Source organism: Zosterops lateralis, assembly GCF_965231275.1.
Source record: "Zosterops lateralis genome assembly, contig: HAP1_HAP1_SCAFFOLD_254, whole genome shotgun sequence".
Taxonomy (NCBI): domain Eukaryota; kingdom Metazoa; phylum Chordata; class Aves; order Passeriformes; family Zosteropidae; genus Zosterops; species Zosterops lateralis.
Genome location: NW_028154442.1, coordinates 19,791 through 36,089, shown reverse-complemented (window position 1 = coordinate 36,089; position 16,299 = coordinate 19,791). Strand labels below are relative to the sequence as shown.

The window sequence follows — 16,299 nt, the reverse complement described above, 5'->3', positions numbered from 1 at the left end:
ATTGACCCAAGATGGACCCAGGACACACCCAAAATGGATCCAGGGTGGACCCCAAATGGACTCATGATTGACCCAAGATGGATCCAGGATGGAACCAAAACTGTTCCCAGATGGACGCAAAATGGACCCAAGATGAATCCATGACTGAGCCAAGATGGACCAAGGATGGACCCAAAATGGACTCAGGGTGAACCCAGGATGAACCCACGATGAACTGAATAAGACCTAAAATGATCAAAAAGGATCCAAAATGGAATGAGGATAGACCCAAAATAGATGCAAAATGGACCCAAGAGAGACCTAAATGGATCCAAAATGGACCCAGGATAGACCAAAAATCAACCTGAAATGGACCCAAAATGGATCCAAAATATATCCAGGAGGGACCCAAAAAGGACATAAATTTGACCCAAAATGGACTCAGGATGGCCCCAGAATGAACCAAAAACGGACCCAAAACAGACAAAAATGGATCGAGGATGGACCGAAATGAACCCAAAATGGACCCTGCATGGACCCAAAACGGACACAGGATGGATGCAAAATGGATTCAGGATGGACCAAAATGGACCCAAGCTGGACCCAGAATGGACCCAAAATGGACTCAGGATGGACCCAAGTGGGACCAAGATGGAGCCGAATGGACCTAAATGGACCCAGGACTGACCCAAGATGAACCCAAACTGGACCAAAATGGAACCAAAATGGACCCAGAATGGATCCAGGATGGACACAAGATGCAAAAAATTTGGACCAAAATGGACCTGGGATGAACCCAATGGATTCAATCTGGTCCAAAATGGACTCAAGATGGACACAGGACGGACCGAGGGATGGACCCAAAATGGACCCAAGATGGCCCCAAGATGGACCCAAAATGCACTGAGATTTCAATTAACTTGGGCCTGGAAAGGGTCCAAAATGGACCCAGAATGCACCCAGGATGGACCCAGAATGCACCCAAAATGGATGCAGGATGGACCCAAGATGGATCCAAAATGGAACCAGGACTGACCCAAGACAGATCCAAAATGAACCCAAAATGAACCCAGAATGGACCCAAAATAAACCCACAAATGGTTTGTGGGTCCACAAAATGGACCCACATGAATCCAAAGGGGATGCAGGATGAACCCAAATGGACCCAAAATGGAACCAGAATGAACCCAAGATGGGCCCACAGTGGCCCCAAAATGGCCCCAGGATGGACCTAAAACTGTCCTAAGATGGACCAAAATGCACCCAGGGTGGACCCAAGATAGATCCAGGATGGACTCAAAATTGCCCCAAGATGGACCAAAATGGACACAAAATTGACCAAAATAGATCCCCCTGCTCCCACTTACCCGGCACCGGGACCCCCTGCAGCCCTTCCCGGGCATCCCGCCCTTCCCGGACCCCAGACCCGCCCTTTTCCTTCACCTTGGTACCCCCAGATCTCCCAGATTTCCGTGTCCCCCCCAGTTCGCCACTCCCGGCGCTTTTAAGAGGGGTCCCAGGTGTTTCTCAGAGGGTTCCGGGGGGGTCCAGCGGGGATCCAGAGGGATCCAGACGAATTCTCTGGGATTGCCCCGTGCGCTCCTCTCTGGGATTGTCCCGCCTCGGTCCCGCCACTTCTGCGCCCAACCTGCGAGACCGGGATCTGCCCAGCGACCGGTGACGTCACTAATAGAGCGAATCACCATTGGCGAGCACGAAATAGCGGCGCCAATGGCGGGGCCGGAGGCGGCTCTGGGGGCGGGGCCGCAGCGGAGCAGCGCGATGGCTCCAGCGCTGGGTCTGGGGGCGCTCTTGGGGCTCCTGGGGGACCCTGGGGGCGCCACGAGAGGTGAGTGGGAACCCCAAAACCGGGACCACCCTTAACGGCAATTCACGGGCACCGAGACGTCTCTGATCTTCCATTTCCGGGCACGGGAACCCCCTTGAGCCCCATTTTGGGTCCTGTGACCCCCCTCCATCCCCTTCCCCAGCACCGGGACCCCCCTGTGCCCCCTTATCCGGGACTGGGATCCCCCTGCCCCCCCTTTTCCTGCACCAATCCTTCTCTGCACCTCGTTTCCCATCCTTCCTGGCTGCCCAAATCCCTAGATGCTCCTTTTCCTTTAGTCTGAGATCCCCCTGAACCCCTATTCCTGCTTTTCTCAGCTCTCAGTCCCCCCTTTCCTCTGCATCATGGACCCCCGACCCTCCTATTCTCGGTTGTTCCCACCTTTTGACTCCTCTTTTCTTGGCACTGGGGACTCCTGGACCCCCTTTCCTGGGACTGGGGATCCCTTGGAACCCCCATGCCACCTCTCCCAGTCCCTGCATGTTGGGAAAGATGGGACAGGAAGGACTTATGAATATGACTGCATGGTAAGAAATACTGTAGATGTAAAACCTGAGTGAAATAGGAATGAAAGCCAGTTTCGAGATGTGAGCACGGCAGGCAGGAAGACAGTGATGAGCTGAAGACAGGAAAACAAGGGAACAAGTGCATAAGAAAGAAGTCTATAGAGTTTAGAATATAAAATGACATGGTAATGTAGTATTTCTTATAGGCTGCATGCAAAGTTTGTAGGTTTTGTATCTCACGCCGGTTGGTCAATGTGAATTAGAATATTCAACAGAAAAAAACATATAATGTATTGTAACAAGAGGATTGCTCTCTTCTCCTCTCTTCTCCCCTCTCTTGTCCTGGCTCTCCTACCTTTTGCCCTTACCTCTCTCCTCTGGCCCTCTCACCCTTCTTCCCTTATCTCTCTTGGCCAATCCCCTCTCCTCTCTCTCACCACCCTTTCTCCTGCTTTCTCCCCACATTTTTCCCCTGCTCCTGCCCCGTTTTTACCCCTTAGCTCTCTTCTATCTCTCTCTCCCCATTCTCTCTTTAGAGCTTTGCTCCAGCCCAGGCTGGTGGCTGGAAGCAGAGCCCGCTTTACCCACGACCCTTGTAATAATAAAGCCACGTGTTTCTAGAACATCTCAGGTCTGCAAAGTTCCTTGTCCCTGCCATCCATGGAAAAATTTCTGCACCTGCACCTCTCCCTTCTCCTTCCATAACCCTGGAACTCCTGAGCCCCCATTCCTGGACACTGGGACCTCCCTACACGCCCTTTCCTGTCCATCCCACCTCTCCCAGCCCTGCAAACCCTTTCCTTGGCCCTGGGATCCCCAAACCCCTTCCCAGCTCTCCCCATTTCCCCTTTCATTGATCCATTGTAGTAGCATCCATGGACGGCAGGGACAAGGAGCTCTGCAGAGCTGAGATATTCTAGAAACACGTGGCTTTATTACAAGGGTGGTGGGTAAAGAGGGCTTTGCCTTCAGCCACCAGCCTGGGCTGGAGGGAAGCCCCGAGAGAGAGAGGGGAGAGAGAGGGTAGAAGAGAGCTCAGGGGTAGAAGCGGGGGAAGAGAGCAAGCAAGAGAGTAGGGGAAAAGAGGGCGGAAAAAGCGTGGGGGGAAAAGCAAGACCAAGAGAGGGCAAGACAGCATGGGGGGAAAAAGCAGAAGCAAGAGAGAGAGGACCTTGTTACAATCCATTATCTCTATTTTTGTGTTGAATATTCTAATTCACAGTGACCAACCGGCGCAAGATACAAAACCTACAAACTTTGCATGCAGCCTTTGAGAACTACTATATTACCATGTCATTTTATATTCTAAACTCTAATGACTATTTTTCTTATCTGTTTTCTCCCTGATGCCTTGGCAGGTGGAAAGGCTGCATTCCTGAGTCCTTTTGTTTTCCTGTCCTTCAACCCATCTCCAGCTAATCCCCGTTTTCCTGCCTCCCATGCCTACATGTCAAAGCTGGCTTTCATTTCTATTTCACTCGCAAGTTTTACATCTGCAGTATTTCTTACCATACAATCATATCCATAACTCCTTCCTGTTCCATCTTTCCCAACGATCCATGACCTCTCAACCCCCCAAATATCTGTGTCCCCCCAGTTCTCCACTCCCTGCGTTACCTGGCTGTGGCAGTGTCAGAGCCCAGCCCGGGGGTCCCCCAGTTCATGTCCACTGGGTTTGTGGATGGGATCCCCTTTGTGCGCTACGACAGTGAGCGGGGCCGGGCGGAGCCACTGACACAGTGGATGAAGGACAGAGCCGAGCCGGGATATTGGGATAGCCAGACCCAGATCATGGAGAGGAGCCACCACGTGGCTGCCTGGAACCTGGAGAAACTGCAGGACGAGTACAAGCAGAGCAGGGGTGCGTGGGGGGATCTGTGGGGCTGGGATGGGATCTGTGGGGCTGGAATGGGATCTATAGTTCTCAGATGTGGGTTCACAGGGCTTCAAGGAGCTGAGATGGGAATCTATTAGGATGGTATGGGATTTCTTTTGGTCCATGGGCTTGGGACATGGATTCATGGGCTGGGATGGGATCTGTTGGGCCAGGTTGGGATCCCTGGGGTTCCATCCCATGGCGTTGGGATATGCATCCATGGGGGTCCAAGGGGCTGGGATGAGGCTCTGTGGGTCTCCACCAGACTCTGGAGTTCCATAGGGCTGGAATGGGGCTCTGTGGGGCTGGGACACAATTCCATGGGTCTCTGTGGGTACAATCCCCCCAGGTCTCCACACACTGCTGCGGCTTTATGGCTGTGACCTCCTGTCTGACGGGAGTGTCCATGGATCTTTCCAGGATGGCTACAACGGGCGGGATTTCATCTCCTTTGATCTGGGATCCAGGAGATTCGTGGCAGCCGACAGCGCTGCTGAGATCACCAGGAGGCGCTGGGAACATGTGGGGATTGCGGCTGAGTATTGGACAAACTACCTGAAGCACGTCTGCCCGGAATGGCTCCGGAAATATGTCAGATATGGGCAGGAGGAGCTGGAGCGCAAAGGTGGGTGGGAATTTGGGATTTGGGAATGGAGGATTGGAGAACACAATAATTCCTGTGGGAATTCCATGGGCAGATCTCACTCTCATCCCATTCCAGTAGGCGTTCCATGGACACATCTCACCCCCATCCCATTCCCTTTGAATTCCATGGACACATCTCATCCCCATCCCATTCCCATGGAATTCCATGGACACATCTCACCCCCATCCCATTCCCTTTGAATTCCATGGACACATCTCATCCCCATCCCATTCCCTTTGAATTCCATGGGCAGATCTCACCCCCATCCCATTCCCTTTGAATTCCATGGATGCACCTCACCGTTATCCCATTCCAGAGCCCCCTGATGTCCATGTGTCCGGAAAAGAGGAACACGGGACGCTGATCTTGTCCTGCCACGCCTACGGATTCTACCCCAAGACCATCGCAGTCAACTGGCTGAAGGGGGATGAAATGTGGGATCAGGAGACGGAGTGGGGCGGGATCGTTCCCAACAGCGACGGCACCTTCCACACCTGGGCCAGGATCGAGGCGCTGCCGGAGGAGTGGGAGCAGTACCGATGCCGGGTGGAGCATCCCGGAATGCTGGAGCCCGGGATCTTCGCTTGGGGTGAGGCTGGCAATGTGGGAATTGGGAATTCCCAGATGGGGATTCTCCTTCCCCTCCTCACCATCCCGCATTTCCCAGAGCCGACATCTGGCGGGAATCTCATTGTGGTGGTCGCTGTGTCCGTCATCGCTGCCATCCTCATCCTCACTGTCCTCATTGGATTCATTGTCTGGAAGCTCCAATCCGGTAACACACGGGATGGGGGTCGGGAAGGGGCACGGATCCACCCGGCACCGTTCAGGAATCCTGTGCCACTGACGCTGATCCCACTGTTTTTCCACAGGGAGGAGGGACAGGGATGGATACAACATGGCAGCCGGTGAGTCCCAGTGGTGGATCCAGCTCTGGATCCCCTCTGTGCAGATCCCAGGATGGATCCTGGGGTTAATCCTGGTGTGTGATCTGTACTGGAACCTCATGGATCTTCTCTTTCTGCAGGAAGAGATGTGTGAGCCAACGGCTTGACTGCAGGTGTGGAGTGGGATCAGGGTGGGATTCCAGAGGGAGACTGGGGCAGGATGGATGGACTGGGATCAGGGAGGGATTCTGGATCAGAGCAGGGATCCAGAGCAGGATCAGATGGAATTGTAGAGTGGGATCAGGGCTGGAGTCTGGAATGGGTAAATTTTTATAATTTAAACATTTACATTTAACCCAGCTAGCATATCTGTTACTGTGATGAATCAGACAGGGTATATGGTATGACTCTGATGGAGGTTTTAATTCCTCTTTTTCTTTGTATGTCACAGACTAAGGCCAAAATATGAGAATGCTCTGACCAAAACAGTCTTAATCCTCTTTTTGTTTGAAGTGGAAGTATTCCTCCCCAAGGAGGGTGTCAGAGGTGTCTCAGAACTTGTCCAGGCTGCACTTGAAACCACTGATAGAAGCTTGGCCTTATTTCCCAGTTAGGTTTGATTCTTTGTACCTCCCTTGGATCATTCGGGTCCTCCCAGTTCATCACCCCCCAGTCCCCATTGAAGAGTCAATTTGGTGTCCCCTGTTTGGATGTTACAGTCCATTCCTTCGGTTCCTCCAGGGGTCCTTTGGTGCTGCTGGCTGGATCCCCCCTCGTTCCCTGCTCCGGGTCACAGCCTCAGGCTCAGCAATGCCTGGAAAGGACCTTCCCATCCTGGAGTTAAAGATTGTTCTTTCCATGTTTTCACCAGTACACACTCCCCTGGATGGATGTTGTGGATTTTAAAGTCTAAAGGTGTGGTTTGTGGGATTATCCCTTTTAACTGTAAATTCTCAAGGGTTTTTGCAATTGTGTTGACATATTTCTTAACACCCATTTCCCCGAGGTCAGAGGTGGCTGTGTCATGTTGGGTGGTCAGAAAGGGTAACCCAAACATCATCTCATGAGGTGACACTCCCAGGTCTGACCTGGGTTGGGTTTGAACCCTCAATAAAGCCAAAGGTTGGCATTTTACCCACGACATTTGGGTTTCAATGATTAATTTAGTTAAAAGTTCTCTTTAAAGTTTGGTTCATTGCCTCGACCCAGCCTGAACTCTGTGGGTGCCATGGGGTGTGTAATTCCCATTTTATCCCCAAGCCTTGAGTTATTTGCTGTAAGACTTTTGACATGAAATGTGTTCCTCTGTCCAAGTCTATCCTATTAACTATTCCATCCCTGGGAATAATTTGTTCCAAAAGGGTTTTACATCCCACATTGGCTGTGGCTCTGGCAATGGGAACAGCCTCCACCCAATGAGTCAGGTGGTCTGTTATCACTAATAAAAACTTCCTCCTCTGTACTTGGGGAAGGTCAGTAAAATCTATTTGGATACTTTGAAATGGTTGGAGAGCTAACTCCCCACCTCCTAATGTTGTTTTCCTCGTTACCTTTTTATTTACCTTTTGGCAGATTATACATCTTTCAGTTACTTGTTTTGCCAATCCAAAAATCCCAATGCACCCATAATTCCTTAGAAAGTGATCACACAAAGCTTGGGTACCCCAATGAGATTTTTGATGCATGTTTTCTAATATTTTCCTAGTGAGCAGCTTGTTAAGTAACTGTCTCCTGTCAGGAAGTTTCCATTTCCCAGATTCATCTGGCTTTCCTCCTGTTTTACTTAATTCCTTTTCTTCTGTTTCACTGAACTTTGGAGTTTCTAATTCTTCCTTATTTGAGGTCAAAATTAACACAACCCTTTGGATCCCATTCTCTGCTGCATCTTTATCTTCTTGATCTGCCAAATTATTTCCCCTTATTTCCGAGGTCATTCCCTTTTGATGTCCATTAATTTGCACTACAGCAATCTCCTCAGGCAGTTTTAATGCCTCTGAAACCTCTAGAGTGAGTCCTTCATGTATCAATAATTCCTTTCCCTTTGAATTAAGTAATTCTCTTTCATACCAAATTTTTCCAAAGGTGTGTTCTACCCCAAAAGCATACCTTGAATCAGTATATATGGTTCCTTTCCCACTGGCTAAATATTCCAGTGACCTTTTTAGAGCTTTTAGTTTACAAGTTTGAGTGGACAAGTTTGAAGGTAATTTTCCTTTTTCCAGGGTTTGCATGTTTTTCCCATCCACCAAAGCAGACCCTGACATCCTTTTTCCTTATAAACACCTGAAAGAATCATCCACTTATATTGTTTCCCCTCTGAAACGGCTTGCTCTTTGAGATCCTCTCATACTTTAGCTTGGTATTGGATAATTTCTAAACAATTATGTGTTAGGTTACTTTTTGGTTCTCCATACAAAAATTGAGCTGGATTTAAACTTTTGTTTACTTCTAATGTCAAGCCATCATTGTCTATCAGGATTGCTTCCTATTTCAGCACCCCAGACTCTGTTACCCGTTTTTCAGCTCTCTGGTTTAACACATTTGGGCTGCATGAGGTGCACACACAATTAGTTCACCCCCAGGAGTGCTCGGGGCTCTCTTCTACCAGAACTGCAGCAGCTGCTGTGGCTTGAACACACTCTGGGCAGCCGTGGCTCCCTGGGCCCAACACCTTTGATCAATGAGCTGTTGGTCTCTTCCCTCCTCCCCACTCCTGAGCCACAACTCCATGAGCTGCTCCACTTTCCACAGTCACAAACAGATGAAAGGGTTTTTCTAATGAGGGAAAGCTCAAGGCTGGCACTGAGGCCAGTTTTGACTTCAGTCCTTCTAATTTATCATCATCTTCCTTGGTCCACTTTATATTATCTCCCTCTGTCAATTTTCCATATAAAAATGTGACTGCCTGTGTATACCCTTCAATCCATAATCTACAATATCCCAATAATTCGAGTAGATTTCTGATTTCCTTCTTTGAAGAGGGAGGGGGGAAAGATAAAATTCCTGCAATTCTCTCGGGGTTCAGCTTTTGGCTGCCCTTGCTTATTAAGTGCCCGAGATATTTCACTTCAGATTCTACAAATTGCAGTTTCCCCTTTGATACTCTGAGTCCTTTTCCCCCAGAAAATTCAGAAGTTTTATGGCAGCCTCCCCAACTTCACCTTCCGCTTCCCCTGATAATAAGGGATCACCCGCATATTGTATAACTTGTATTCCGGGAGGAGCGGGGAAAGTTTGCCCAAAGCCCGCGCTGCCCGTCCCGCAGGCCCTTCCCGTGGCCGAGCTGTGGCTCCGCGGGCTCGGGATTTGGCCTTTCAAAGGAAACCGGCCCCGCCCAGCGGGAGCGGCGGTTCCCAAGGCAACGGTGCCCAGCGCGGGGGGTGCTGGGATTGCCGGAGAGGGCGGGGCGGGGGCGGGGATTGGCCCGGGGCTGAGTCCTCCAGGCGTGGGGGGGCGTAGGCGGGAGCTGCTGCCGGAACCACCGAGAGGACGAGCGGCGGCCGAGCCTGAGCACGGAGTCTCTGCGCATGCTCCCGGCACGGGCGGAGCGGCCGGGACGGGGCCGGCCGGAGCAGCCCCGGGACAAGCGGTCAGGGGATGGGCGGCCCGAGCGGCCGGGACGGGCCGGGCGGGGTTTGTGGCGGAGCTGCCGCGGGCCGTGCGGCCGGGATTGGGGCGGGCAGATCCCCCGGCATGTCCGGGGCAGCGATCGCAGACTGCGCGCTCGGGGCTGGGGCCGGCGCAGGGGGAGCCCCGGGCGGAGCGGCCACCGGTGCGGCCGATACAAACGGCGGGGCGGCCGCCGGCACCGGGGCTGGGGCGGGCGGTGGGGCCGGGGACGGCGGGGCGGCTTCTAAGCCCAAATTTCTTGGGTTTTTTAATACGTTTTTTCTCAAACCCTCAATTCGGCAGGTTCTAGGCCCAAAGTTCCTGTTTTGTTTTTTCTCCCCCAACCCCTCAATTCTGCAGCTTCTAAGCCCGAATTTCCTGTTGGGTTTTTTTGTTTGTTTGGTTTGTTTGGTTGGTTGGTTGGTTTGTTTGTTTTGGGGGTTTTTTTGGGGTGTGGGGGTTTTTTTGTTTGTTTTTTGTTTTTTGGTTTTCTTTGTTTTTGTTTTTGTTTTTGTTTTTTGTTTTTTGTTTACCCAAACCCTCAATTCTGCAGCTTCTAAGCCCGAATTTCCTGGTTTTTTTTTTTTTTTTTTTTTTTTTTTTCCCCAAGCCCTCAATTTGGCAGCTTCTAAGCCAAAATTTCTTGGTTTATTTTGGTTTTTTCTCCAAACCCTTAATTCGTCAGGTCCTAAGCCCAAATTTCTTGGATTTTTTGTTTTTTGGGGTTATTTTTAAACCCTCAACCTGGCAAAAAAAAAGAATTTAGGCCCCTCCCTCCTTTTTATCCTGTTTCTCAGTGGGTTGTACTGGCAAACCCCCAGCTCCCTTCCTTCAGAGGGGCCCAGCCCCTTTCTTTGGGGCCCCGTCCCCACCCCGGGGTCTCTCTCAGTCCTTTCATCTCTGGCTTCGCCTCCGTCCTGGCTCCTCTCTGGCCAAAGGACAGACACGCAGCTCAGGGAGCTCCAGACTGGCTTTGTAGAGCTGGGAACCCCAGTCCACGTCTCAAACTCACATCTCACACCCCGTAACCTGCTCCCCTAAGAAATACTCACAGTCCTTTGTTCTTTCTTAGGTCTTTGTGCACAAGATTTTTATGGAGCAAAAATACCACGGCTTCTTCCAGAGCTTCTTCTTCCCTTTTTTTCCTTTTGCTTTATTGTCTCCCCCTTGCCCTGGGGGTATTTAACCTGTGATCTCCAATCTACACCAGAGGAAGCAGAGCAAGGCTGCTAAAATCAGATGGGGCTCTCCTGGTCTGGATCCCCTGGGGCGTCAGAGACGAGGTAAATATCCTGAACTGAGCCCCCAAATTGTGAAAAACACGGTTGACTTTTGTTAAAATTGTAAAAGTTTCATCATAGAAAATGAGACAATAAGAGGCATATGAAGCAAAAGAGATCACAGCTGTCTGGGTACCTGGCCTCCCACACCAAGGCACACAGGCTAACAAAGGATCTTTCCTTTCAATATCATAGGTTATTGCATATTCATAAGTTTTGGACATGATTTAAACCCTTCTTTGAACTTTAGTTAAAAAGGTTTAATTGTAATTTTTCTCCCCCCACCATTCTTTCTTGGAAATAAATCTTTCCAGTGGCTCCACAAAGTAGCAAATCCCTTAATAAGGAGGCAGTAAATTCTTCCTTCTGGAGTTCTTTGGTGTCCTTGTTGTTATCGCTATGAAGATACGATGATGTGAGGAATTTCCTAATTGCCTCTCCCACTTTAAATTAGTTACAACAAGCATCTACTATAGCCTAAAAACTGTATTTATCACACTACTAAAAGAGACTATATTAATACAGCATAACTTTCTAACATAACAGATATAGTATTCATTTTAATATTTGCAAAAGCCAGTCATACAATATGCATTTATAACACCCAGAGTGTCCCCAGAGTGTCCTCGAGGCGTCCCTGCCATGTCCCCAGCGATCATGGATGGCTGCAAGGTGTGACAATCCTTGTGTGGGGTGGTGGGAGGGGAAAGGGGGGAACATGGGGGGTTTTGGAGGTCCTAGGGGGGATTTGGAGGGGTCCCAGGTGGGGGTTTAAGGATCCCAGGGAGGGTTTGGGGGCTCCTGGGGGGGGTTCAGGGGGTCCTGGTGGGATTTGGGAGGTCCCAGGTGGGGTTTGGAGGGTTGTGTGGGGGGTTTGGGGGGTCCCAGGTGGGTTTGGAGGTGTCGCAGGTGGGGTTAGGGAGGCCCTGAGGGAGTTTGGGGGATGTCCCAGGAGTGGTTTTGGGGGTGCCAGGCAGAATTGTTTTGTTCTGGGGGTTTGGGGGGTTCCAGGTGGGGTTTGGAGGATCCTGGAGGGGTTTGGGGGATTCCAGGAGGGGTTTTGGGTGTGAGGGGGTCCTGGGAGGATTGGGGGCAAGGGGGACAGTTGGGGGGTTGCAGGAGGGGACAGCAGGGAGTGGCAGGGGTTGGCAGAGGGGACAAAGTGGTGGCAAAGGGACAGAGGGGACAGCTGAGCTCTCCAGGGAGGGGACAGAGGGGACCCAGGGAGGGCACAGGGGCCACCCCAGGAGGCCACAAAGTCCCCGCCACCTCCCCGTCCCCTCACCAGGAGCTGCAGGATCTGGTGGCTGTGGTGGCCGATGTGGGTGAGCTGGCAGCCCTCCTGACTGTGCCATGGGACGTGTGGCCGTTCCTGTACCCAAAGTCCCTGCGTGCAGCCCTGAGGGAATTCATCTGGCACCTCCGGGACACCCTGGAGCACAGTGATGTCACCTCCCAGGCCATGGCCGCCCTGGTGACAACCCCGGGGGCCACCTGGGACGATGTGACAGCCGCGGGCAGAGCCTGGCAGGAGTCGAGGTTTCTGGTCTGGAAGAGCTTGATCTGGCTGATGGATGAGGGCATCGATTTCCTCCTTTCCTGGGAGGATGGGGACACTGCCAAGGTCACCGCCCGGGCTGGGGACCTCCGGGACATGACCGCCGACTGGAAGAGAGTTAAAAACATTCTGGCGGACATGACGCAGCAGCCATCGATGGCCCTGGTCAGGGAGGTGTTGACCTTGTTTCTGACCGTGCAGATGGCCCGGGCGGTGGTGGCTGTCAAGGCCATGGTGACCACCAGCCAGTCGGGGGTGGCCACCAGGAGGGGACAGAGGTTGAAGGCGGCCCGGGCGCTGCTGGGGCCCTTGATGGGTGTGTGTTACAGAGCCTCCACGTTCCTCAATACGCTGCACCAGTGGCTGCTGGACTTCAAATTGGCCCTGAAGGAAAAGGAGGCGTCTGCTGATGTCCATGAGGACTTGGTGGCTGCGGTGGTCAAGGTCAAGTGGCTGTGGGAGGGCAGCGCCCGCCTGGCCGTGGATCACCTGATGGGGACACCTGGGGACATCCACAACCTCCTCTCGAGTCCCTGTGGTGGCTCTGGTGGCCCTGTTAGCCCTGGTGGCCCCGGTGGCCGCTCGGTGGCCAAGCGGTGCCAAGAAACCATCGCGGACACCCCGGGGCCGTGCACAGAACAGCGCACAGCGCCATCGTGTGGCGAAACACGTAATGGCAGCTCAGTGACGGGAACACCTGAACAACCTGAGGGTACCTGGGGAAAACCCGAGCCAGGGGCAGTTTGTGACACCACCAGCCATCGCCCAAGCCACCCCGACTTATTACCCCCAGGGACACGATGTGAACTGGCAACTTCCAAATTGATATATTCTGTTAAAAACTGTTGCCACGAATGCATTGCCATAGGAGTTACTGGTGTTTCAAAGCAAAGACAAGACTTTCTAATTATGGGCAAGGACAGTAACAGAGATCTTGGATTTACAGTTCTTCCAGCTGTTGTTTCAGGAAATTGTGACAAAGAGCTGAGGGTTTTAGCTCTTGCTTACAATGCTCCAGTGGTAATTCAACCAAAAACACCAATAGCTATTGCTATTGCATTGCCAATGAATATAAATAAGCGAGCTGGATACAGAGAAATGCCTTCTGAGGGCTTTATCCCGGCACCTAATGTCCGTTGGGTAAAACATGTCACCAATGAAGAGCCAGAGCTGGAGTGCAGTCTGACATACGGTGATAAAACAGTTAAGATTATAGGTATGCTGGACACGGGGGCAGATGTCACTGCGATTTCTTGTGCGTTTTGGCCGAGAGATTGGAATCTGGTGCCACCTGAGTGTCTTCTCAGAGGGTTTGGAGGAGCTACAGCATGTAAGCAAAGTGAATCCATGATTACTGTCACAGGTCCTGAAGGAAAGACAGCAGACATCCGTCCCTACGTGGTGGAGGATTACTTAACAGTATGGGGGAGAGATGTGTTGTCCCAGTGGAGAACAAAGATGGAAGTGGATTCTTAATGGAAACCACAGTGACACCTGCCACTCATCATTAAGTTACCATTAGTAAGTTATTGTGGAAAACCAATCAGCCCGTTTGGATAGATCAGTGGCCTCTTGAACAGAAAAAATTAAATGCAGTCAAAAACTTAGTGAGTAAACAGCTACAAAAAGGCCACATCAAGCCCACAAATAGTGCCTGGAATTCCCCAGTGTTTGTCATTCACAAGAAGACTTCTCTGATTCCTGGAGATTGCTTCATGACTTGAGGAACAAAGTGATAGAAGACATGAGGCATTTACAACCTGGATTTCTTTCTCTTTTCTCTGATCCCAAGAGACTGGCCTCTTGTTGTCATTGACTTAAAAGATTGTTTTTTCAACACTCCACTGCATCCAGAGGATGCTCCTTGATTTGCCTTTTCGGTTCCAGCCATCAATAGAGGAGAACCACTGCAAAGGTACCACTGGACGGTTTTACTGCAAAGAGATGCAAAGGAGCTGCAGCCGCTCCGGCCCCGCCAAACCCGAGAACGGCCCCGCGGCCGGTCCCAGCGAACCCCTGAGGGGCCCCTTCCATCCTGCTGGTGACTTACCTGGGCTCGTAGGGACCCCCCTGGCACTGACAGGTGCATGGCCCCAGGGTGCCGCCGGCGGGGGTCCCTGTGGCCCCCCACAGCAGGAGTCACCAGCCATGGGGGCGGGTGACCCCTGGGCACGGCCAAAGGGGCTTTCAGCACCCCCACCATCGGCGTGAGCCTGCCATGGGGAGCAGCCCTGCCGAGGTTCCGGCTTCTTTTCAGCCTCTGCCAGCGCCGGGATTGGAGCACGGGAGACGCAGTTTTGGTGTTTCGACTCAGGATTTTATTAATTCTTATCTGCATTACAGCCTCACAAGCTGTGAGTTTTGCACACAAACTCACTAAACACAAAATGGAGAGTCTATCTCTACCTGCTGTTTCCAAGTACAGATCATCCAGTGAAAAAGTGACACTCAAATTATTTCTATTTTTGGCCCAATGACCCATCCCCCAAGGTCTGCAATGAGGACTTCATTAACCAATCAAAGAAACCACCCAAACCCATGAAGAAGAAGGTGAAGAAGTTGTGTTTCTGCAGGTACAGGACCCACGTGGATTCCAGCAGAGAACGTGAAGCCAAATCAAGCACAGGAACACGCTGACAACCCCAAGAGCAGAGAAGAAGTACGCAGACCTGAGCTGCACAGAGACTGTAGCTGATGGCAGACATCTTTTGTCCCATGTGCCAGATCTGTGAACCCTGGGGTTTGTATCAGTGTAAAAAGTGTGGGAATCGTTGGTATCGTAGAGCTCTGTTGGCACAAGCGTGGTGTATGTGGTGTTATGATTTAGAATCCCAAACAAAGCACAAGGCCATTGAATTTTTAGTTGCTGTGGGTCACAATGAAGAAAATAGCCCCCATCTTCCTATTCTTAGGGAGGAATGTAGGAGGGAATTTTTGACAGAATCAAAAGAGATTCAGATTTGCTGAGTTGAATGCAAACAAAATAATTCAGTGCCTTCTATCTGGCCAGTCCCGGGTGAAATTTGTGGAAGAACTGTCGCAGTGCACCTCCTCGCCCGGCCAGCCCCGGCGCACTGAACAGCCTCGTGTCCCGTGGGGTCTTGGCCCACGCTCCACTCAAGGGCAATCGCAATAGGGTTAGTAAAAGAGAGAAGGGACTCTCGTAGAGGTGGAACAGGGGAAAAACTATTCTCCGTCCGGAGCCTCGGAACGAGAGACCCCGAGCTGACCAGAACATGCACTTTTATCCCAGGCTAACCCAGGGCAGGGGACGAACAGCACAGCCAATGAGGTTGTAACAAGGAGTGGCAAACATGTGAACAGAACCAATCACCAGAAATGGGGAGGAGAGAGGGTCAGGACCCAGCCAATCCCTAGGCCCAGGCCTCAGGGTGATTGGCATGGGGGGGTAGGGGTGATGGACAGGATGGGTGGCGGGAAAAGCTGACCAATGGAGAGTTGTCTCCAAGGGCTAGCAGAGGGAAATGTATCAACTGTATGCTTAAAATAGTCAGGGGGGGAATAAACAACAAAATGGAAGCTAGGGGAAAGAAACTTGGAGGCCATTTTGAACCGGGGTACATAAAACTATACAGTACATAAAACTCAAAAACACCCACAAAGAACCAAAGAAGGGAATGTGCTGAGAGATGTGCTTGGAAATCAGGAATGAAAAAGAAAGTGCCTTAAATCAAAAAGTGTGAAGTTAAATCAGGTATCATGTTTATATCTTTCTATTTTGTTTGCCTTCACCAATGCAACCTTACCTGTCGATCAACCAAAGACCAACACTTGTGGATCAGTAGTGTTGTAGAATCCCTTTGTTAGAGAATAGTTTAAGGGAAATAAGGGGTTCAATCAAATGTTATGCTTTTTTGCATGCTTGGTTTTAGTAATTTGCTTGCTTTTAGTAACACAAATTTGCCAGTTAGTCAACCTAAAACAAATGTCTAGGTGACTTTAGCCAGTGCATCAGGTTTAGATACCGTGTGTCTGTCCAATACAACCCCAGAAAAGCCATTTTCCACCTGTCTAGTTGGTGTGCCAGTGGATGCTTGGCCAGTTCCAGAGAAAACTGACAGAGCCATTCAAGGTACACTCCCAGGATC

General features: G+C 51.1%; 2 protein-coding genes across 8 annotated transcripts; both read left to right on the top strand.

The window, feature by feature from the left end:
• Positions 1-1,740: 1,740 nt before the first annotated feature.
• On the top strand, positions 1,741-6,647 carry LOC310923745 (class I histocompatibility antigen, F10 alpha chain-like). 4 transcript variants are annotated; one of them, XR_014592688.1, is made up of 8 exons: positions 1,741-1,828; positions 3,932-4,195; positions 4,560-4,835; positions 5,173-5,445; positions 5,524-5,631; positions 5,729-5,764; positions 5,884-6,352; positions 6,485-6,647. XR_014592688.1 is itself a non-coding variant. In XM_083885671.1 (8 exons), the coding sequence occupies exons 1-7, from the start codon at positions 1,762-1,764 to the stop codon at positions 5,895-5,897; spliced, it is 1,038 nt and encodes a 345-aa protein (XP_083741797.1). In that variant the 5' UTR covers positions 1,741-1,761; the 3' UTR covers positions 5,898-5,916; positions 6,257-6,647. The 4 variants fall into 4 exon arrangements, 3 of the variants coding, with proteins under 3 accessions (XP_083741797.1, XP_083741796.1, XP_083741795.1); XM_083885671.1 differs by having other exon boundaries at positions 5,884-5,916; positions 6,257-6,647; XM_083885670.1 differs by having other exon boundaries at positions 5,884-5,916; positions 6,195-6,647.
• Positions 6,648-8,972: 2,325 nt separating this feature from the next.
• LOC310923744 (uncharacterized protein) lies at positions 8,973-14,853 on the top strand. Of its 4 annotated transcripts, none has more exons than XM_083885666.1 (4): positions 8,973-9,332; positions 10,425-10,635; positions 11,241-11,304; positions 11,921-14,853. In XM_083885666.1, exons 2-4 carry the CDS (start codon positions 10,592-10,594, stop codon positions 13,664-13,666), a joined length of 1,854 nt encoding a protein of 617 aa, XP_083741792.1. In that variant the 5' UTR covers positions 8,973-9,332; positions 10,425-10,591; the 3' UTR covers positions 13,667-14,853. The 4 variants fall into 4 exon arrangements, with proteins under 4 accessions (XP_083741792.1, XP_083741793.1, XP_083741794.1 ...); XM_083885667.1 differs by lacking the exon at positions 8,973-9,332 and adding an exon at positions 9,368-9,655 and having other exon boundaries at positions 9,713-10,635; XM_083885668.1 differs by lacking the exon at positions 8,973-9,332 and having other exon boundaries at positions 9,368-10,635; positions 11,252-11,304.
• The last annotated feature ends 1,446 nt before the right edge of the window (positions 14,854-16,299 follow it).